The sequence below is a fragment of the Pleuronectes platessa genome, chromosome 6 (assembly GCF_947347685.1).
Source record: "Pleuronectes platessa chromosome 6, fPlePla1.1, whole genome shotgun sequence".
Classification (NCBI taxonomy): domain Eukaryota; kingdom Metazoa; phylum Chordata; class Actinopteri; order Pleuronectiformes; family Pleuronectidae; genus Pleuronectes; species Pleuronectes platessa.
Window position 1 is genome coordinate 5,172,987 of NC_070631.1, and position 18,107 is coordinate 5,191,093.

General features: G+C 46.1%; 1 protein-coding gene across 9 annotated transcripts in view; it reads left to right on the forward strand.

The window, feature by feature from the left end:
* rap1gapa (RAP1 GTPase activating protein a) overlaps positions 1 to 18,107 on the forward strand; it is a 39,863-nt gene that overhangs the window by 11,679 nt on the left and 10,077 nt on the right. For 7 of the 9 annotated variants that reach the window (XM_053425662.1, XM_053425660.1, XM_053425661.1 and 4 more), the window contains exons 3-11: positions 8,088 to 8,181; positions 13,220 to 13,255; positions 14,623 to 14,670; positions 15,114 to 15,152; positions 15,269 to 15,460; positions 16,219 to 16,322; positions 17,015 to 17,093; positions 17,188 to 17,241; positions 17,455 to 17,538. In XM_053425662.1, coding sequence (XP_053281637.1) covers positions 8,088 to 8,181; positions 13,220 to 13,255; positions 14,623 to 14,670; positions 15,114 to 15,152; positions 15,269 to 15,460; positions 16,219 to 16,322; positions 17,015 to 17,093; positions 17,188 to 17,241; positions 17,455 to 17,538 — 730 coding nt within the window. Of the gene's footprint in view, positions 1 to 8,087; positions 8,182 to 11,545; positions 12,181 to 13,219; positions 13,256 to 14,622; positions 14,671 to 15,113; positions 15,153 to 15,268; positions 15,461 to 16,218; positions 16,323 to 17,014; positions 17,094 to 17,187; positions 17,242 to 17,454; positions 17,539 to 18,107 lie in introns of those variants that run through there. The other 2 variants (XM_053425663.1, XM_053425659.1) reach the window with 2 other exon arrangements.

The window sequence follows — 18,107 nt, forward strand, 5'->3', positions numbered from 1 at the left end:
TTTTTAGACTGATCAGATATCTGCCTTTGTGCTCTGCAGGCACTGGCATCCCAAAAAACAGGTTATTTTAAAGCTGCTGCTGCTATTTATAACAAAACTGTGTGATGCAATCCCACGATCTATTTTTAATAACGCTGTCTAAATTCAAGGCCCATTTCATCTTTTGTGTCCGGCCCCCAAATCACTTAGGAGGGGTCACTGTAAGCACTCGTCTGTTTGTGTCCACTGATTTCCCAGGAGACGTCACTCTGCATCACCCTTCCGTCTCCTTCCCTCTGCACAGGCGCTCGCCTACTGTTCCACGAAGCCCCGGCCCGGTGTCAGTTTGCCCGTGCACGCTCATCTGTGCACGTCAAGCCGAGTTGTCTGCAGAAGCGGACGTAGAGGAAGAGCGAGCTGTCAGGGCCGATCAGGCGACACTGTCTCTCTGCGAGTCTCCTGTCGTCGGACTAAATATAGAACCAAAGTGACAAGCTCGCCCCTGGTTCTACTCGTCTGAATAATCCAAATCCTAACATGTCATCCATCATGGAGCACAGGCACAAGATGTCTTCAAAAAAAAAAGCTCAGATGACAGCAGGCTGCAGAAGGGTGAGAAGGGCGCCGGGGAACTTTGACAGGACCACTTTCCATTTTACTTTATCTGATTCTCTGAGCTGTTCTTTAGAAAAGTTGTTCCAGCAGCTTTTCTGAAGTTCACCTCGTCGAGCCTGAGGCAGTCTGTCGAGGCTGCGGCCTCTTCTGGTCTGAACATGAGGGGCTAAGGTCTTCATTGCTGTAGTGTTTGTGAATGGGTACGTCCCTGAGCATATGTCTGGGGACCTCCATTGTGCAGCCTGTTTATTGGCCCTTTTCCTGCTGCGGATGCTGCAGTGAGCCGGAGTGAGGAGGAGGCTGCGTCCAGGAGCTTTTATAGCGAGCTGCCTCCTGCTATCTCTGTCCCGTGGGATAAGAAACTCTCGCCTGATAAGATTCTGGAGTAATTCTGCTGTTTGCTCTGGTTTTGATTGACAAAAAGAATGTTTCACTTCACAGAGAGAAGGGTATAAATATCACTGAACACCCTCATGGCTCTAATATCACACGACAGAGGTGCACAGGATGACCCCTGCTCGCTGAAAAGACACATCTGCATCCCTGTGATTTCCCCTGGGGGCCGTGTTACCGAGGAAAGCTGGACAGGGATGTTGTGAGAGATAAGACGAGCTGAAAATCTGGAACGCTTGGTCGGACGAACATGCGTTATTCAAAAACACCTGCTGCTCCGCGGCTGTTAATGCATACTGAATATGACCCACTGTCAGGAGGGGGGGGGGGGGGGGGGGGAGAGAGAGGTGTGAGCTCAAGACAACCAATCCAGGAGTCTCCTCACGCATCAGATCCCGCGGATACTTTATTATTTAGAATTCCCAGCATGTGGCATTTGATTGTGCGGCCATTGTGTCAAAAGTATTTTTTCCTTTTCTCGGCTTGAATGCAGCCGGGGTAGCGGTAAATTGAGCCCCTGTGCCTCGGAGTAGAAACAGTTGGTGTGTTTTACTGTCGTGATAAGGAATACTAAATATGATTTCCTTATCTAGCTGTGTGTTTAAGAGGACTCTTAGAGGCGCAGTTCCCTTGGGAACAAACTACCTTTCAGACTTATCTGCTTTCTAAATTTTGTCCAGTATTTGCTTTTGCCTGATTGTGGCAGCGGTAACTTTTATGGCTGAAGGACAAAAGGCCCCCGGTGCTTTCACATGTTCAGGAGCAGATCGGACAAAGAGGTGGTTTTTAATGTCACTTCCCCCTGATTGACAGATTAAAACACATAGAGGTGACTCTTTATAAATGATTCACAATATATAAATAAACTGTGCACAGATGAGCCTCCACCTAAATAAGACATTTCAGATCCTCTGGTCGGGACAGATTTGCTCATCGGAGGCTCAAAGTGCAGCCAACATACAATCCAACTCCCATTTGTTAGAATGCATCAGGTCAGTCTGAGTGGGGGGGTGGGGGGGGGGGGGGACAAGGCAGCGGCTGGTTCTATTTATGTGATAATTCACAGCACATGTGTTCGGTCTATCTGTGGCTGCTGGAGAACTGATGGCGGGCGAGGCAGCAGCTGCTTCCACTTCATGATACATTTGGAAAACGTCGAACCAGGGGAGCGGCTCCAAACGTTTGAGCACTCCAGTGTTATCGTGTAATAAATGATGACACGGGGGGGGGGGGGGGGGGGGAGAGAGATCTCCCAGCTGAATGTGTCTCTGCGTGACTGCAGAAGTTAATATCCACACGTTACATACAGCGCACAGCATGAATAAATCCTATCTGGGTCTGTTCACACTGCTTATACACTAATTGAGGTCAAATGTCTGAATTGTCTGACGTGACACTTTGAGGTTGATCTTTAGTGAAATGTTTGGTGGAACTATTGAGTCAACAGTTTTTAACTTTTGGCACAAATAGTCACTGTGCTCATCGCCAAACACAACCAGGATACAAGGATATGATCTACTGGGAGAGAAAAGATCATATTTAACACCATCATACTCATATCCCCCCCCCCCTCCCTCCCTCTTCTCCATTTAGCCCCATTATTACCCGGCTCAGAACAAGGCATTCAAACAAAATCTGCGTCACGATCATGTAACCGACTCACAATCACAGTCACAGTGGGGTTGAGGTGCGCTGCAGAGAATTCGTGGTGGGGGATGTAAAGTTCCTTTCCAAAGTCAGGAAGCAGTTGAACTCCTGCTTTGTCTTGCAAACACGCTACAGGCTTGATTACACACAGCCCATTTGTTTAGGAGCGACTGGGGTCGGGTTTTTGACGAATCGGGAAGCAGCAGCAGAACCTTCAGACCTGCGTCATCCAATGATGGCCGACTTGTTTTTCCTCTGAGAACATTTACCACTTTGGGATTAAATGAAAAAGAGACAATTTTATTTTGTGGGTGTATGCTCTATTTGTGCAACACTGTTCTTTATAAGCTTTTGTTGTACAGTGTATATTTATGTGTTTATATATATATATTTCCCACACTATATTTCACTGTTGCTGTGGCTCGGTGTTGCCGGATGCTGCTGTCCCCCCCCCCCCCCCCCTCCCCTGAGGTTGACCAACGCTAATTAAACCTCTGTGGGAGTTGCTCAGTGGAAGTTATACATAAATAACCATTCATTCATATTTCAGAGCAGCAGCCATCTTGCCCGCTGGAGACCCCTGACATGCTGGAGGTGTATAATGTGTCTCTGATTGCAGAACTGAGCCTTTATTAAGTGGCCTGTGGGATCGCTGGCTCACACACACACACACACACACACACACACACACACACACACACACACTCCTTGCATGCCTTGCTGCTCTGCATAACAACACGAGTTTGAAGCGGTAGGAACTTTCCATTTAATTTGTATAAATTCAGATACGTATATAAGAATGAAGCTTGTTTTTTCCGACACACAGTTGCCGACTCCTGATTCGTTCTACTCTACTTCTCAGGATCCTTAGCTCGCTTTCGCCTCAGCCATTATTTGAGCTTGTGTCTCGAGGGATATAGTATCATTATTTAACATGTCTTGGCCGGGGAAAGTGAGAGAGGCAGAGGGAAGTGGGAGACGGGGAGATTTCTGGACAGCAGCAGCAGTTCTCAGGGAACGTGGTGTGGGGGCAGGGCAGGGCAGGGGAGGAACCACAGGACATTTCACCAGGCTAATGGGATGGGAATCCCTCAGGGCTTCTCAGAAGGGATTTAGTGAGGCATTCTGCAGAAGACATTAGAGCCGGGAGGACGCTATCAATTCAAAAGCCAACTATCGTCCTCCACACAGGAGGAGATCAGCTCCCTATGTAGCGAGGGATTTAGTCCTATCCTGCTATTATTCATTATTATTCCATCACCACGTGCACAGGGGGGGCCGGGTCTCAGGGAGGCGGCCGGGTGTCATGGCAGATCCATGTGGCTGCGATAGGAACCAGCTGCAATGATCCGTGTTGAAACCACCACTCTGTGCTAATCAGATTTCAAACAGGACCTTCAGCCCAAATCTGCCCGCTCTTATCTGATAATGTGTTTTCATCTATTGACAAAGCTGTCACAGGCGACATGTTCATGTCTTTTTTAATCCCAGATCTCCTGGTCCATCGGATCATCCATCAAAAATATACACACTAGTTGTTGTTGTTTTGTTCAGTGACGATTGTTTTTCTACCGGTGACCTCTGGACACGAGAAGATTATTTGGTTTTGTTTATCACAATACACAGCTCTTAATGTGGCAAAGGATGAGGACTGTGCTGTAATCCCCTCGTTATCTCCTCAGGTCTGACACATACAGAAGAGTAAACACACACACACACACACACACACACACCAAACACACACACACCACTTTACTCTTAAGGTGCTTGCCCGCCCAGTGTGGAGCTGTCTAATGAGACGAGAGATGAGTCGACACTCTCACTGCATCAGAGACTTATTTAGCCGGGATTTAGCAGAAGAAAAAAAAAAGGCCTCAGCGGTGACACAAGTCATGGGTCTGCTGGGAAACTGCCGACAGTAGCTTAGTGCAGCAAACGCACACATGTGCACTGGGGACTGAATCAGACTCATTGCAGTGATTAAAACCCTCTTCCACACACGTGCTCCCCCGTCCTGCACAGTGAGCACCGGAGAGGCAGCGACGTCTGTGCACCTCCGGGAGCTCGGTGTTCACGGTGATCAGCCGAGTCAGATCACCGTGAACATGAATGTGTATGAGAGAGGTTTATTTATTTTTATTTTTTTACCACATGTGGCTGAGGTTGTTGCCACAGCAACAGCCCTCGCTGGCTTGTGTAGGGACTGAAGGCACCCCCCCCCCCCCACCCCATCCCCCTGTTACCCGAGTCATCCCCTCTCTCTCTCTGGGCTGTAGATTTCACTTGCCCCCTGAATGAGTGATGGGGGAGGGTCTCCTGCTTTGAAGGCAATGATGGTGGTTGGGGGGGTTGTTGCGTGGATTACAGTTTTGGGATTTTGTCAAGTACCAGATCATGTGTGTATGTGTGTGTGTGCGTTTGTGTGAGAGCTTGAGAACAGACAAAGAGGGTGGGGATGGGTGAAGTAACAGCCAAAGAGTGCGAGTGTGCGTGAGGAAGAGAGAGGGAGGGAGAGAGGGAGAGGGAGAGGGAGAGAGAGAGAGAGAGAGTGAGAGGGAGAGAGAGAGAGAGAGGGAGAAGGAGGGAGAGAGAGAGGGGGAGAGGGAGGCTGAGTGGGAGGAGAGTCAGCGGCAGAGAGGATGCTCACTCAGGGTGCGGACACTCCAAAGAGCTGAGAGCTGGGACCAGCAGGTGAGCGACTGATGGGAGGCAGCAAGTGAGCTGGAGCTGCAGAGAGAGAGAGAGAGAGAGAGAGAGAGAGAGAGAGAGAGAGAGAGAGAGAGAGAGAGAGAGAGAGAGAGAGAGAGAGAGGGGGAAGAGTACACGCAGAGAGACAGAGCGGAGGAGAGGATACAACAGAGAGAGAGAGGGAGGAGAGGAGAGGAGAGGACAGTGAGATGCTTTGCTTAGAGGAGCAGCAGCCACAGTGAGTCATCTGCCCGAGTGCTGGTCACTGTCCGGACTTCCCAGGGAGCGCCCCCCCGCCCCCCCCCGCCGTGCTGTGAGTAAGTTTCTCGCCCTCGCTCAGGATGACGTGCTGTGACTTCTCCTCACGCCGATGATTTCTGTGGCTGTGCGTGGTCCACCAGCTGGGGTGTGCGTTATGTAATTTGTTGTGGTTGTTGGGATGAAGCGGTGGCTCAGTGCTGCAAACTGATCTGGAGGAGGGTGGACCTACACACAGAGGAGGCAGGTGTGTGTGTGTTTGTGTGTGTGCAGTAAGAAGTGTGTGTGTGCTGGACCACATGCTTGGGATAATGCAGGAGTTTGTTATGGTCTGAAATGGACATTCTTGTGTTCTTATTCTTTGCCAGAGTTACATACAGATGTGTATATATTGCAAATTATTATTTGTTATGTATTTTGTACAGTATTAACATGTGTAGGAGCGTGGACACACACTGATGCATGACGTGTTTCTTCTTCTTTTTAGTGTAGTACAATATCGTTCAAACACAAATGGAAGCCTTTCCCCTCACATGTATTAATAAAGGTGTGCGTGTGTGTGTGTGTTTGTGTGTATGTCTGTGTGTGTGTGTGTGGATATGGATCTTGTTACTAATTCATGCTAAGTATTATTTATGTTTTTGCCATGTGCAAAGCGGAGTAGAACACATACATGAATATTATCTGACAATCCAAAACCTAGAAGATATGGAAGCATTTCCCTTCACATGAATACATAAGTGTGTGTGTGTGTGTGTGTGTGTGTGTGTGTGTGTGTGTGTGTGTGTGTGTGTGTGTGTGTGTGTGTGTGTGCATATGGCTTATCTCTAATTCATGCTAATTATTATTTACTATGTGTTTTTACAGTATTGCGAGTTTGCAAAAGACATTAACAAGTGAATTCTATTCTATTGCATAAAAGTTTACTTTTCTTTTATCAATATAACACCTATAAGAAACAGAAGCATTTCCTTTTACATGAATAAATAGGTTTGTGTGTTTGTGTGTGTGTGTGTGTGTGTGTGTGTGTGTGTTTGTCTCCGTGTGTGTGTGTGTGTGTGTGTGTGTGTGTGTGTCTCTGTGTGTGATATGTGTGTGTGTGTGTGTGTGTGCCCTGCATCCATCTATTGTGCATTACTTCTAATTAAGAGTTCATGGCAGCTGACGCCTCATCGTATCCTGTTCTCCCAGGGGAGAGGTGCTGCTGCTGCTGGGGCTGCTGGAGCTGCTGGGGCTGCTGCTGGGGCTACTGGGGCTTCTGCTGGGGCTGCTGGGGCTGCTGGGGCTGCTGGGGCTGCTGGGGCACCTCACCTAACCTCACGTCACCGGCCTGGTTCACGTTTACTGAGCCCAGTGAGAATAAGGCTTCAGAAACTGTTCCCGGCTTCACTTTGATGACGCAGGACTTCTCTATGATTGAAGATCCACTTGTTGTGTAATAGCAGCACGTTAATGATTCATGCTCTAGTTTCCTCAGACGCACTTGATTCACTGAGTAACACAGTGAATGTGAAAACAGTTTCGTCTCATGCAGTTTCTCCTGAGCGGCTGTTTTGTTTCTTCATCATCCGACCAACAGAGCTGCAAACGTTCACTCATATGACTAAATGCTGTGTCACTGTTACAGCCACTGTATTTTTTTTACAGTTATTGAACGCACTGGATAATATTCCTCTATGTTTGGAGTTTGCTGCTGTTTGGTTTGTGTACACATCGTGATATGAATCATATTCCAGTGTAGCTGCTCTAACCTTCTTTGACGCCTGCACACAGCAGTGTACATGCTGCTGGACCGTTCCAGCTCCACTGTCATACAGATCAATCACTTTTTGAAACAGCCTGAATTAATAAAACCAATTGAAAGCCTGCAGTGCAAACCGGCCCGCTGTAGGAGGGAATCGATCCGTGGTCCTGAGGGGACGAAGCCTTTCTAGGTTGAGATATCGAGTTTAGAGCAAAGGATGCGTGACAGTGGTATAGCTCTGATTTTTGCGTTGGTGTTGTTACTCTCTGGAGTTAGAGAGATGCTCTGTTTGAGTAAATGGAAAAATATATGTGTGTTGCGTCCCTATTGATCCCTGAAGTGAATAGCAGTGGATGCTGGTAATCGTTTATTTAGCAAATGCTGTAAAGACACCAAACCTCTTCTCAGTATAAGTATCAGACGTAACTTGTATTTTCCTGCTCAGTTATGATAGGAAATATTTGTTGTATTAAAATGCATGATTTTTGAATGTTTCAAAAGGTTTAACCAGGTTTATCCCTCTATCACGAGAACACAAAACATGTGACTCCCTATGAGAAAATCAAACACAACTACAGTTCTTATCTTATCTCTCTGTAATCTGAGCTGTAGCTTTGTTCTACTTTTTTCAACTGTGATAAATTAAAAGCCTTATTTTCTTTAAATGGACGATTTGACCAACACTTGGTGGCGTCACAACGTTTACTGTCCTCTCCCTCGATCTCAAACTGACCGATTCTCTTGCATCTGTCTCTCGTTGCAGGAAACAAGATGGGAGTGACCCGCGGATTTCTGCAACACTAGAGCCACAGCTGTTCCAGCCCACACTCCCATACACCACCTCGCCATTCCCCAAGGTAGGAGGGGAACACACAACGCTGGGGGAGGGGGGGGGGGGGGGGGAAGGGGGACTTTACAATTTGACCTCTGACCTCCTCTGATAAAACTCTGTGTGACCTTTTCTTCTGTGATCTTTGTGAGGTGTCTCTGCTCATCTCCTCTCTCCACCTTCTCTCGCTCTGTGGTCTGTGCACTGCGGTACTTTCTTTTTATTCTTCACTGTTTTCCTGATTCAATTAAGAGAAATACATTTTTAAGGCCCTGTAGCGTCACAAGTCTGACTCCATCGAAGCAAACACAACGCAAAACACAACACAACACAAGTCTGTCATTGTTAAATCAAAGGACAAACCTCTCCGCCCCCACGATTATCTAGGATGTGTCATCGAATTAGAGAAATCAGTTTTCATCAGTGGATGTGCAGGGTTCAAATGATCAAGCTGTTTTCATGCCTTCCAAAATAATGAGTCAGTGAAAAATAATCAGCCATTTCACAGGCTGTTAATAAGGACAAGCTCAATTTTGCCGGATTTTTTTTGGTTTGCAATAATTACATTTTCTTTAATATACTTTATTTGGTTTGTTGCATCAGAATGTGATTTGTTTGCAAGAAAATTATGATTTTTTAGATTCTGAGTATTTATGAATCAGCTTAGCTCGCTCTGATATCTGTCACTTAAGTGGAAATCATATGAGAATAGACTCAATTGCTGTAATTTAAGACTCAGAATGTAAATGACAGGAAGTGGAGATGATTAAGGAGGAAATAATCTCAATAAATGTATTCAGGCCGTCACATCAAATCCATCTTGCGCTCTGAATCGTCACGTCTATCCTCGGCAGGGCTCATCTTTATAAATGAGCGACCGGCCTGAAAAGCCTCCCAGGGATATTTTAAGATACTTTAGAGACGGGGGAGGAAGAAAAGCTGAGCTCTGTGGTGATTAAAAGTGGAAACAATCTCATGTCGGATTGGTTTCAAATGGTCCCTCCCCACATTTTGGGACGGGGCTTAGACTTCTCGCAATCGGACCTGATCTGAGTCGAGCGGGGGGGGGGGGGGGGGGGGGGGGGGGGGGGGGGAAGGGATTAGAGGAGAATTTGGAGAATGGGCTGTTTAACAGTTGCTCCTGATCCCCGCCGCTCGCACCATCTGTAGGTGCCTCAGACTTACGAGTTACAATGAGTCAGACATGAGGAGGAGATCTTTGAGACGTCCATGTGTGCCCACAGATTTCCATGACACTCGAGACAGATATAACCAGTAAGGACGCCACTGAAATCACGGCTTACAGTAGGTCTCTGCACATCCTGGAAAGAGAAGCAGCAGAAAAGTACATTACAAATGTACTATATACGGATTTGTAATTACACAAACTTGTGTGTTGCCCGTTCTAAACCGGCCTGTGTGGAATGAGCTATTGGATTTTCCTGTGGTGATGCCGGTTGCAGCTTTACTTTCTGAAACTATAAAAGAACCAAGGAAAAACTCAAAGATTCAAAGTTCTGTGCAGCTCGACTCAAATAAGAACAAACAGGAGAATCTGTTGTCGTGAACGCGCTGGTCGCCTGTTTATTCAAAATGTCTTATTATTGTTGCGTCAAATCAAATCAAATTTAGCACCATACTTCCTTGGGCCCTCAACAATACACATGCCTAGTGTGAAGTCGATAAGGTGAACAGTTCCTGAGATATCCGAGCCACATACAGACCGAGATGTCTTGAATGAGTTGATAGATGTGTGAGATGCAGTAAAAATGAGATCTAAATATTCTACTTGCCTCTTGTAAAAGTCCAATTCATCCCCCTTTTATACTTGGGTTCCAGGAAGGGAAAGGCCTGATGAGGATATCGAAGCACAACATGCTAATGTGATGTTCAATGGTCTAATAAGGGCTTAATGGAGCAAGACTCAGAGGAGTGTATCACTTTAACCAGAGCCCTTCGAAAACCAGGTCAATCTGCAATTAACCCTGCACCACTTACTGTTACTGCCCCAAACAGCGGCTCCAAACTCTCATATCGATAATCTATTCAATATTGTTTCTGGGAGAAGCTACACAAACAGTTTTTTCCCAATGTGTGTTTTTCAAGACAAGAGAGAAGCTTGTATATCTTGATAAGACACATAAATCAACAGCGCCAGGATTCACAGACAAACACATAAACCCTTGATATGTTACGGCCCGGTGCTCGTGCACAGTGTTTCCTCGCTGTGGTCGTGCACGGCGGCTAATGCAGACACGGTTCCATCAAACCATAAAACGCCAGCAGGTGAGTTACAGCCTGCTCTTCCCAGAAGTTGCACCAGTCGGGGGATACATTCTTATGACCCTCCATAAATTCAGGATGTAAGTGAAATCCTTAAATGAGCTGGGGCCGAATCCTGCACTCAGAACCAGATCTACACCGTAGATCCAAGATCATTAACGACCTGAGTCTCTGGATTCCTCCTCTTGTGCATTTAATTTGGATCTTGTCATAATGAGGATCCTATTAGGTCCCCTAATGAAAGGTCTCCGCTCCAACACCTACACTGTGTGCTGACGTGGCTCCATACATGATTCCCACACCTCCTCCTCGACGGCCACCTCTGCAAGATGGTTTTCTGGTCTTCTCTATGTGGCCACTGCAGTTTACGCACTTTAAAACATTCCTCTTCATCCCTCTACCTCCTTATGTGTGCTCACAGCTGTCTTTTTTTAATTTGGTAGTCATATCCTGTACATGGGACTGCCCACACAGCTCCGATATATGATTAGGGTGCCGTTGAAAGATTTGCCTCTTAAGAGTACCCGACTCCACCTCTGAGTTACATGACAGCCTAAGTCAAGATGGGGATTAGTGATGAAGACAAATATGGATGATCTTTGGTTTGGATTTCCGCCAACAAAACGTTCAAGAGAGCGCGAGTGTCACGAGGACGGATGAGCAGAAGACACAAGGGGATTATTCATCCAAACTTTATGTGATAACAGCTGCCTTGGCAAAGCAACCTGAGACACAAGATACACGTGCTGATAATGGTGTGTGTTCAGAGCACACTGGGAGAGCCTGCGGATCTTGTCCTCAACTTTGCCTGATCCACTTTTTCCAGTTAGCTGGGATGCAGCTTTGCTTCAGGTGTCGCAGTGGGACACAGTCAACTTTCTACCTTTTAACCGAGAGGCAGCAGTCGGCGGGGAGAGCTGACTCCAGACCTGTTGGTGGTTGAAGTCGACGCAGCTTTTGTTTGATGCTGCAGGATGCCAGTGTAGGGACTGGGAACGATGGCTCACAGCGAATTCAGTGCTCCACTGATGACAAAGGTTCACTGGAAGAAACCCAAACACGTAAGCAGCTCTATTTTTTAAACGCTGAAAGGGAAAAAAAAAATTCCACTTAACGGTCAAATTAACTTAAGAGTTTGGCAGCGTTTGTATCACTTGGACAAAGTGCTTCAAGTGAAATGAATGCTGCTGGTGCAAAAACATGCAAGGTCATACACAGTGGTGCCTTATGAGCTGAGGAAATACGTGTGTTTGAGTGGGGAAACATTTCTTGTTCTAGTATCAGGTGTTTGCCTGGAGTGTAAAGAAACACATTACATTTCAAGATTTGGTCAGACACTCCCAAGCCTTCTGGGCAGGGGCACACAGTTTAATGTCTAATGTGCTTATTGTTTTAAGACCAAAGATAATACGAGGCTCAACAACAGCTCCCTTTTGTTGTAATCTCTGGTTAACGTTGTTGAAGCCGCGGCTGTTTACCTTCAGGGATTGTGGCAGACGGCTGTTTGCACATGGCGGAGGACTTTACTCGCACAATTGCTCTGTACACAAAGTGAGGACAGAACTAGAGTATTTCAGGCTCCACTGGGTGACCCCCCCTTCAGACTCGTGCACCTGTGGACTCCTGTCATTCGTAGACCTCTGCAGTGAGTACAGTCACAGTCATGGCTGAAGCATGCGTCCACGTTTTGCATGAAGAAATTCAAAGGACACAACAGCTGTGGTTCGGGCTCCAGGAGAATTAGGTGAGTGTTTAACATGGAGACGCAGGTCGGGCTCGCTCGACTTGAGGAGCAACAAGGGAGAGGCAAGAGATGATATCTGATTAAATGTTGAATCAGATGAGTCTGACCTTTGCCTGTGTTGAATGGGAACAGTTGACAGAAGAGGTGTGCTTCACCCACTTAGACATTTACTGGACAGTGCTGAGAAATAGGTTAACACTTTAAACGATCAATCATAACTCTCCAGGTGACTGACAGCTCTGAAAACACAGTTCCTGCTGTTTTATCAACTTAATATGTCAAATATGTGTGTATGTTAAATTTCTGATAAAGAATAATTGACATTTCAGAAGCAGACTACAGATAATAGGTTCTGGATGTCAGACAGTAAAGGCTGTTCCTGTGATTTAAATGTATGATTATTGCTGACTGTACCTTTTTTCAGAGCTTTAGCCCATAACCCCAAAGTTTTATAAGCTTTTTCATTAAATTTCTCACATGTTCTAGTGGTAGTTGATCTCTGTGTAAGTGTAATCTCAACAAAATGTACATTTCTCTGCACATCAATTGGATAAAAAGGCTTTTGTCTTAATTAGCTTTTTTAGTCATCAAAAGCTCAAGCGTTTTATGGCAAAGGGAAACGATAACTCTTCAACATAATCCTAAATATTTAATTTAATAATGACAACATCCATTATGTTAACCGCTTTTCCTGTGAGGGTCATGGGGGGGGGAGCTGGAGCAGATCCCGACACTGAAGCGAGAGGCCGGGAACAACCTGGACTGTACAATAAACAACCACTCATGCTCTCATTCACATATACAGTCAATTTAGAGTTAGACTCTTCATGTCTTCATGTGCATGAGAAAACCCACAGAACCAGAGTATGAAAGAAAAATATTATGATCTTGCAATTATCAGAGCAGTGTGGTGTGTGAGAATGTAGAATGAGAATGTAAAGCCAGAGTCAATAAACTCAAAATGTGTGCTGAGCAGAGTCAAACTGGAAAACAAATGAACTCAACTCAAAACCATTTCATGTCACTCTCCTCTCCCCAGAGCCCAGATTTATTTGAAATGATTGAGAAGATGCAGGTAAGAAGACGATCATGGTTGATCTCTGTCCTCCGTCCTCCGGTCTTCAAACTCTACTCACCAAGCAACTAACCAGTGTCTCTGACTAATTCTGCAGCACTTCCACCCTCTACTCGCCCTCCACACTTATCTCTCTGCCCGCGAGAAGGACCCTGAGTGTGGTGGTTTTTAGATTGAGAGTGTTCATACGTGTGTCACTCACACTTCTCTGTTGTAACAGCCTCTGTATAAACTCATAATCTCACCTCCTGGTTTCTCCGAGCTCTGGAAGGATGTTTGTTTTAATTACGTGCTCCTGATAAACATCAGAACTCCTAATTACTCGGTCCATGTGTGTCAGCAATTAACGCCTCAGCACAGACCGGCCGTTGTTTGCAGAAATTATTAATTCACTTACAGTCATTATCATTTCAGCGGCCTCAGTGTCTGTCACCTGTTTGTTTTGGCATCACTGGGAAAGGAGAAGAGCTAGATCGGTACACAGCTACAAGGAATGTCACCTTCATCAGTTCCATGCCTGTTACGTGGGTTATTCCCTTGGATTCACACCTAAGTTTACTGGGTTCTCTCCCTGCCCATCCTTCCACCGAGTGCTGTGGGAATCCGTTCGGTTGATTTTTTTGTGTAACTTTGTTTCCAAACTAACTAACAAACCTCTCGATACACACAGACAGGAGTGAAAACACAACCGTTCACAGGCAGAGGTCGATACCTGTCCCTCAGAATGGGATGTGACACGTGCAGGAAGGTGTTGTCCCCACAGTCAGACAATCTCTCACGTATGATGTGTCCTCTTCCTTGACTCCATCACTATGGCCTCTATTTATGCAGCGATACTTCATTGTATCACCGCACCCCCCCCCCCCCCAATCACTTACCCTCTTTCACACCTCAGGTCCTGCGGTGTAGTTTTATTGCGAGGGTGTCAGGTAGCTCTCTCAGCTTTATAATCTCCGGGGTTTATTATTCTCACACATCCTCTGTGAGCTAACAGATTTTCCAGTCACTCCCAATTGCCTGCTCTTTATTATCCTCTAATGGTCCGCCGGTGGCCCTGCTGTGTGTGTGTGTGTGTGTGTGTGTGTGTGTGTGTGTGTGTGTGTGTAATGTGTCTCCGTCCTTATCTTTCCATCTGTCCCTCTACGACTTTGCCTGCTGCACAACTCGTAGGAAAACTGTGTCGATATATAACAAGGTTGATCATTTTCTGCCACTGCACTCAGAACATGATTACTGCTCTGCTGTGTGTGTATTTAATATTTTAATATTTCTTATCAATAATTGGTGTGTGAATGGTTTTTTGTGTGTTGAATGCAAGGCCACCTTTTCACCAGTGACCCCTCTGTCTCCCTCTCCCTCTCTTGCAGGGCAACAGGATGGATGAGCAGCGATGCAGCTTCCCCCCCCCGCTCAAGGTACGACTCTCCACGCTGAGACACCGAGCAGCGTTCACACCGAGCAGGTGTCGGGTCGCGGCTGCTCTGCCGTATCTCACTCTACCAGACATGGCCCACGACTGAAGAGCAGCATCTCACTGCATTATTCATAACTCAGTGAGATGCTCTCAAGTCAGTTAGTCAGAGGTAGAGAGGATTCAAAACGCACATAGTCAGGACAGGAGGATGTTAATGCAGGATTTAAAACTATTAATTGACTATTAATGGTTAATATGGATGAACTGTGTGTTTTAAATGGACAATAATGCATCAATGACTTGGTGCTAAACTGACTTTCATTGCATAACAGTGAATTTATTCTGGAGCTCTGTCCTTGGGGATTATAGAGTTGGACCATGTGGTTATTTTCAGTCTTTGATGAAGAACAAACAAATCTTTTTCATTTCTTGATGTTGTTCCAGACTGAGGAGGACTACATTCCGTACCCAAGTGTCCATGAGGTATAGAAACACTTTTCATCCTCAGATGAATCACTTTCCCTCTCGCTGTCCTCACATTACCTTCACTAACACATCGCTCTATGTGGAACTCACTGTTTTTTTGCATTTGGGCGCAGGTGTTGGGCAGAAGAAGCCCCTTCCCCCTCATCCTCCTGCCTCAGTTCGGGGGATTTTGGATCGAGGGGAACAACCATGAGCTGAGTGAGCGGGTGGACACGGTGCAGACGCAGCCGCTGTCCCCAAGCACCCGCACCAAGCTGGAGTGTAACACCATGGCCATGCTCTACCGGAAACACTTCCTGGGAAAGGTGAGAGACTCTGTGCAGAGTTTGGCTCTAATGTAGATTAAATACATGAAAAAACAAACAAATAACTGTTAAAACAACACTGCTAAATTATATTAAACTTGTTTTATTGCTACGATAAAATAATTGGATGTTCACAAGCTTCCTCTCTGTAGATCTTCATCCATCTTCATCCATAGCTTCACTAACCTTATTTTCACATTTTCAACACCCCTTAGTTTTTTCCATGTACATTTTAACGCTTGCAATAAATGCTTGTGATAAAATTATCATGTTTCTTTGTTTTTAAATTCACATCTCTCTGTTTTGTAAGGTGCTTGCTAAGTGATTTGAATGAATATCCCCAGTACAACATCTCCCTTCCTCCTCAAAGGAGCCTTAATTACTGTCGTAGCATATTTGACAATCAATTTCACTTCTTGCTCATTACAGTAATGAAACGAATAAGCAGTAAGCTAATCCCAGCAGAGGAAACCTCCAACAGGAACCAGCCTCCCTGTTTGCCACCTCGTACGCTGCTGCTAATGAAGATACATTAGGCTTTGCCACCTGTTCTCTCTCTCTCTCTCACACACACACACACACACACACACACACACACACACAACATGAACAAGTTTGATCCGCCTGTAGTAGAGGAGCAGGAGCAGAAAGAAAGGAGCCGAGATTGGAAACGTGTAATGAGCAGAGCGCCTGCACATGTGTCCCGTGTCTGCTGGTGACAGATACTAATGTCCCGTGTCCGTGCCCTGTGTCCTCAGGAGCACTTTGATTACTACTCAGTGGACGGGGCCCTGGGACATCTGGTGTTCTCCCTGAAGTACGATGTGATCGGGGACCAGGAACATCTCCGGCTCATGCTCAGGTAACGCTCACTCTGCAGCCACTGCCCGTTCTTATAGCCTCCCTGTTTGGGCTGCTTGCTGGTCTGTGGTGATACTGGTTGCAGCTTTCTTGCTGACACTGTGAAAGTGACCTGCGGTAATTGAGCCGTGGCTGCAGAACCCTGCAACTGCACATCTATAGGCAACTCTTTGTCTATTGCCCTGGGGAAACTACAGCATGCTTAATGGGGAAGGCTGGGATCAAACTGTCGACCCTCTGGTTAGAGGACGACCCGCTCTAACCCCTGAGCTACAGCCACCCTAACGGTTCTTATGAGCCTCATAGAGAAGGACAGAGATTTCTGGAATGAGAAGATGATAAAGTTGCTGTACAATGTTAAAAAATGAAGATCCAAATCTTTACACCTGAAATGTGCACATCTGCAGCTGAGGTAATAAACATCCAGGCTTTCACGCCCCTTGAGAAATAGATGCAGTCCTAAAATTGACTGGATAAACACTTTCTCCCGGCACTGGGTGCGATAGTACGGGTCATAAAGTGGGAGAGTGTCAACAGCAGAGTAACAGATGGACTATGTAGGCCAGCGAGTGGGTGGAGAGGGCGGGGAAGTTTGATGATGGTCCACATCGGATCATCTCTCTCCGATAAATTCGGAGAAATGTCGCTTCACATTATCTGGATTTCACTCTGACTGCTTTGTGACTCCACCAGGACCAAACTGAAAACCTACCACGATGTGATCCCCATTTCCTGTCTGACCGAGTTTCCCAACGTGGTCCAAATGGCCAAGGTGAGGACAGGCACAGGTTTTTTCGTTCAGAGAATTGTCTGTTTGTGATGTTGTCGAACAACAATCTGACCTGTTTTCTGTTTTTTAATCCTAGCTTGTCTGTGAAGAGGTCAACGTGGATCGCTTTTTTCCAGTTCTTTATCCAAAAGTAAGATCTGGTTTGGTTTGTGTGATTTCCAGCCCCACAACGAGTGTTTAGGAAACGAAAAAAAAGGGAATTCCCCATTAAAAACACTAAAATATGGAAGTTATTGTCATAATTTATCTAACTTCAACTACCGAAGCATCATATTAGCTTTGGATAAACTCTCAAATTCATTTTTTTTGCCATTTTTCTCATTGTATCTGTATTTATTCACAGGCATCACGACTAATCGTCACCTTCGATGAACATGTGATAAACAACAATTTCAAATTCGGTGTCGTGTATCAGAAGTTCGGACAGGTGAGCCTCAACGCCAACAGGAATCACATGTTGTTTTTAGATGGTTCTGCAGAAGCTTGTGAATCCTTCATAATCATTGTATTCAGCCCAGGAACGATCAGCATGGACTATACGTTGTAATTACTGCTTTCTCCTAAGAAAACTGATTACCCTCAGTCATCCTCCATCCTAATTATGGTTTTTAGAGGAGCCCAGTCTCCGTGGTGGTCTTCAGCCCTCCTCTCTCATTCTCTCCTTCTCTGCAGCAATCACGGCCCTCTTGTTTACAGTGTGTGTGGGGCAGAAGAAGAGCTGTTGAACGCTTCACTGAGGGCACTTTACCCTCGAGTAGAGACCTCCATGTGTAGAGATCTGCACTGGCGATGCCTCAAAGCCCGCAGAAGTTTAATTGTATTGTTTAATACGTTGGGGATGAGCCAAGGGGCCGTCCCCTGGAGGCCGTGAGGGGCCCTCGGCTCATCCCGCAGGACGTTCTCTACCCAGGAGGGGGCGCCGAGCAGAGAGAGAGAGACGTGTGGACGGGGAATAAAGCAGGAATACTTGATAAGCAGCAGCTTGTTCCTGGGCTT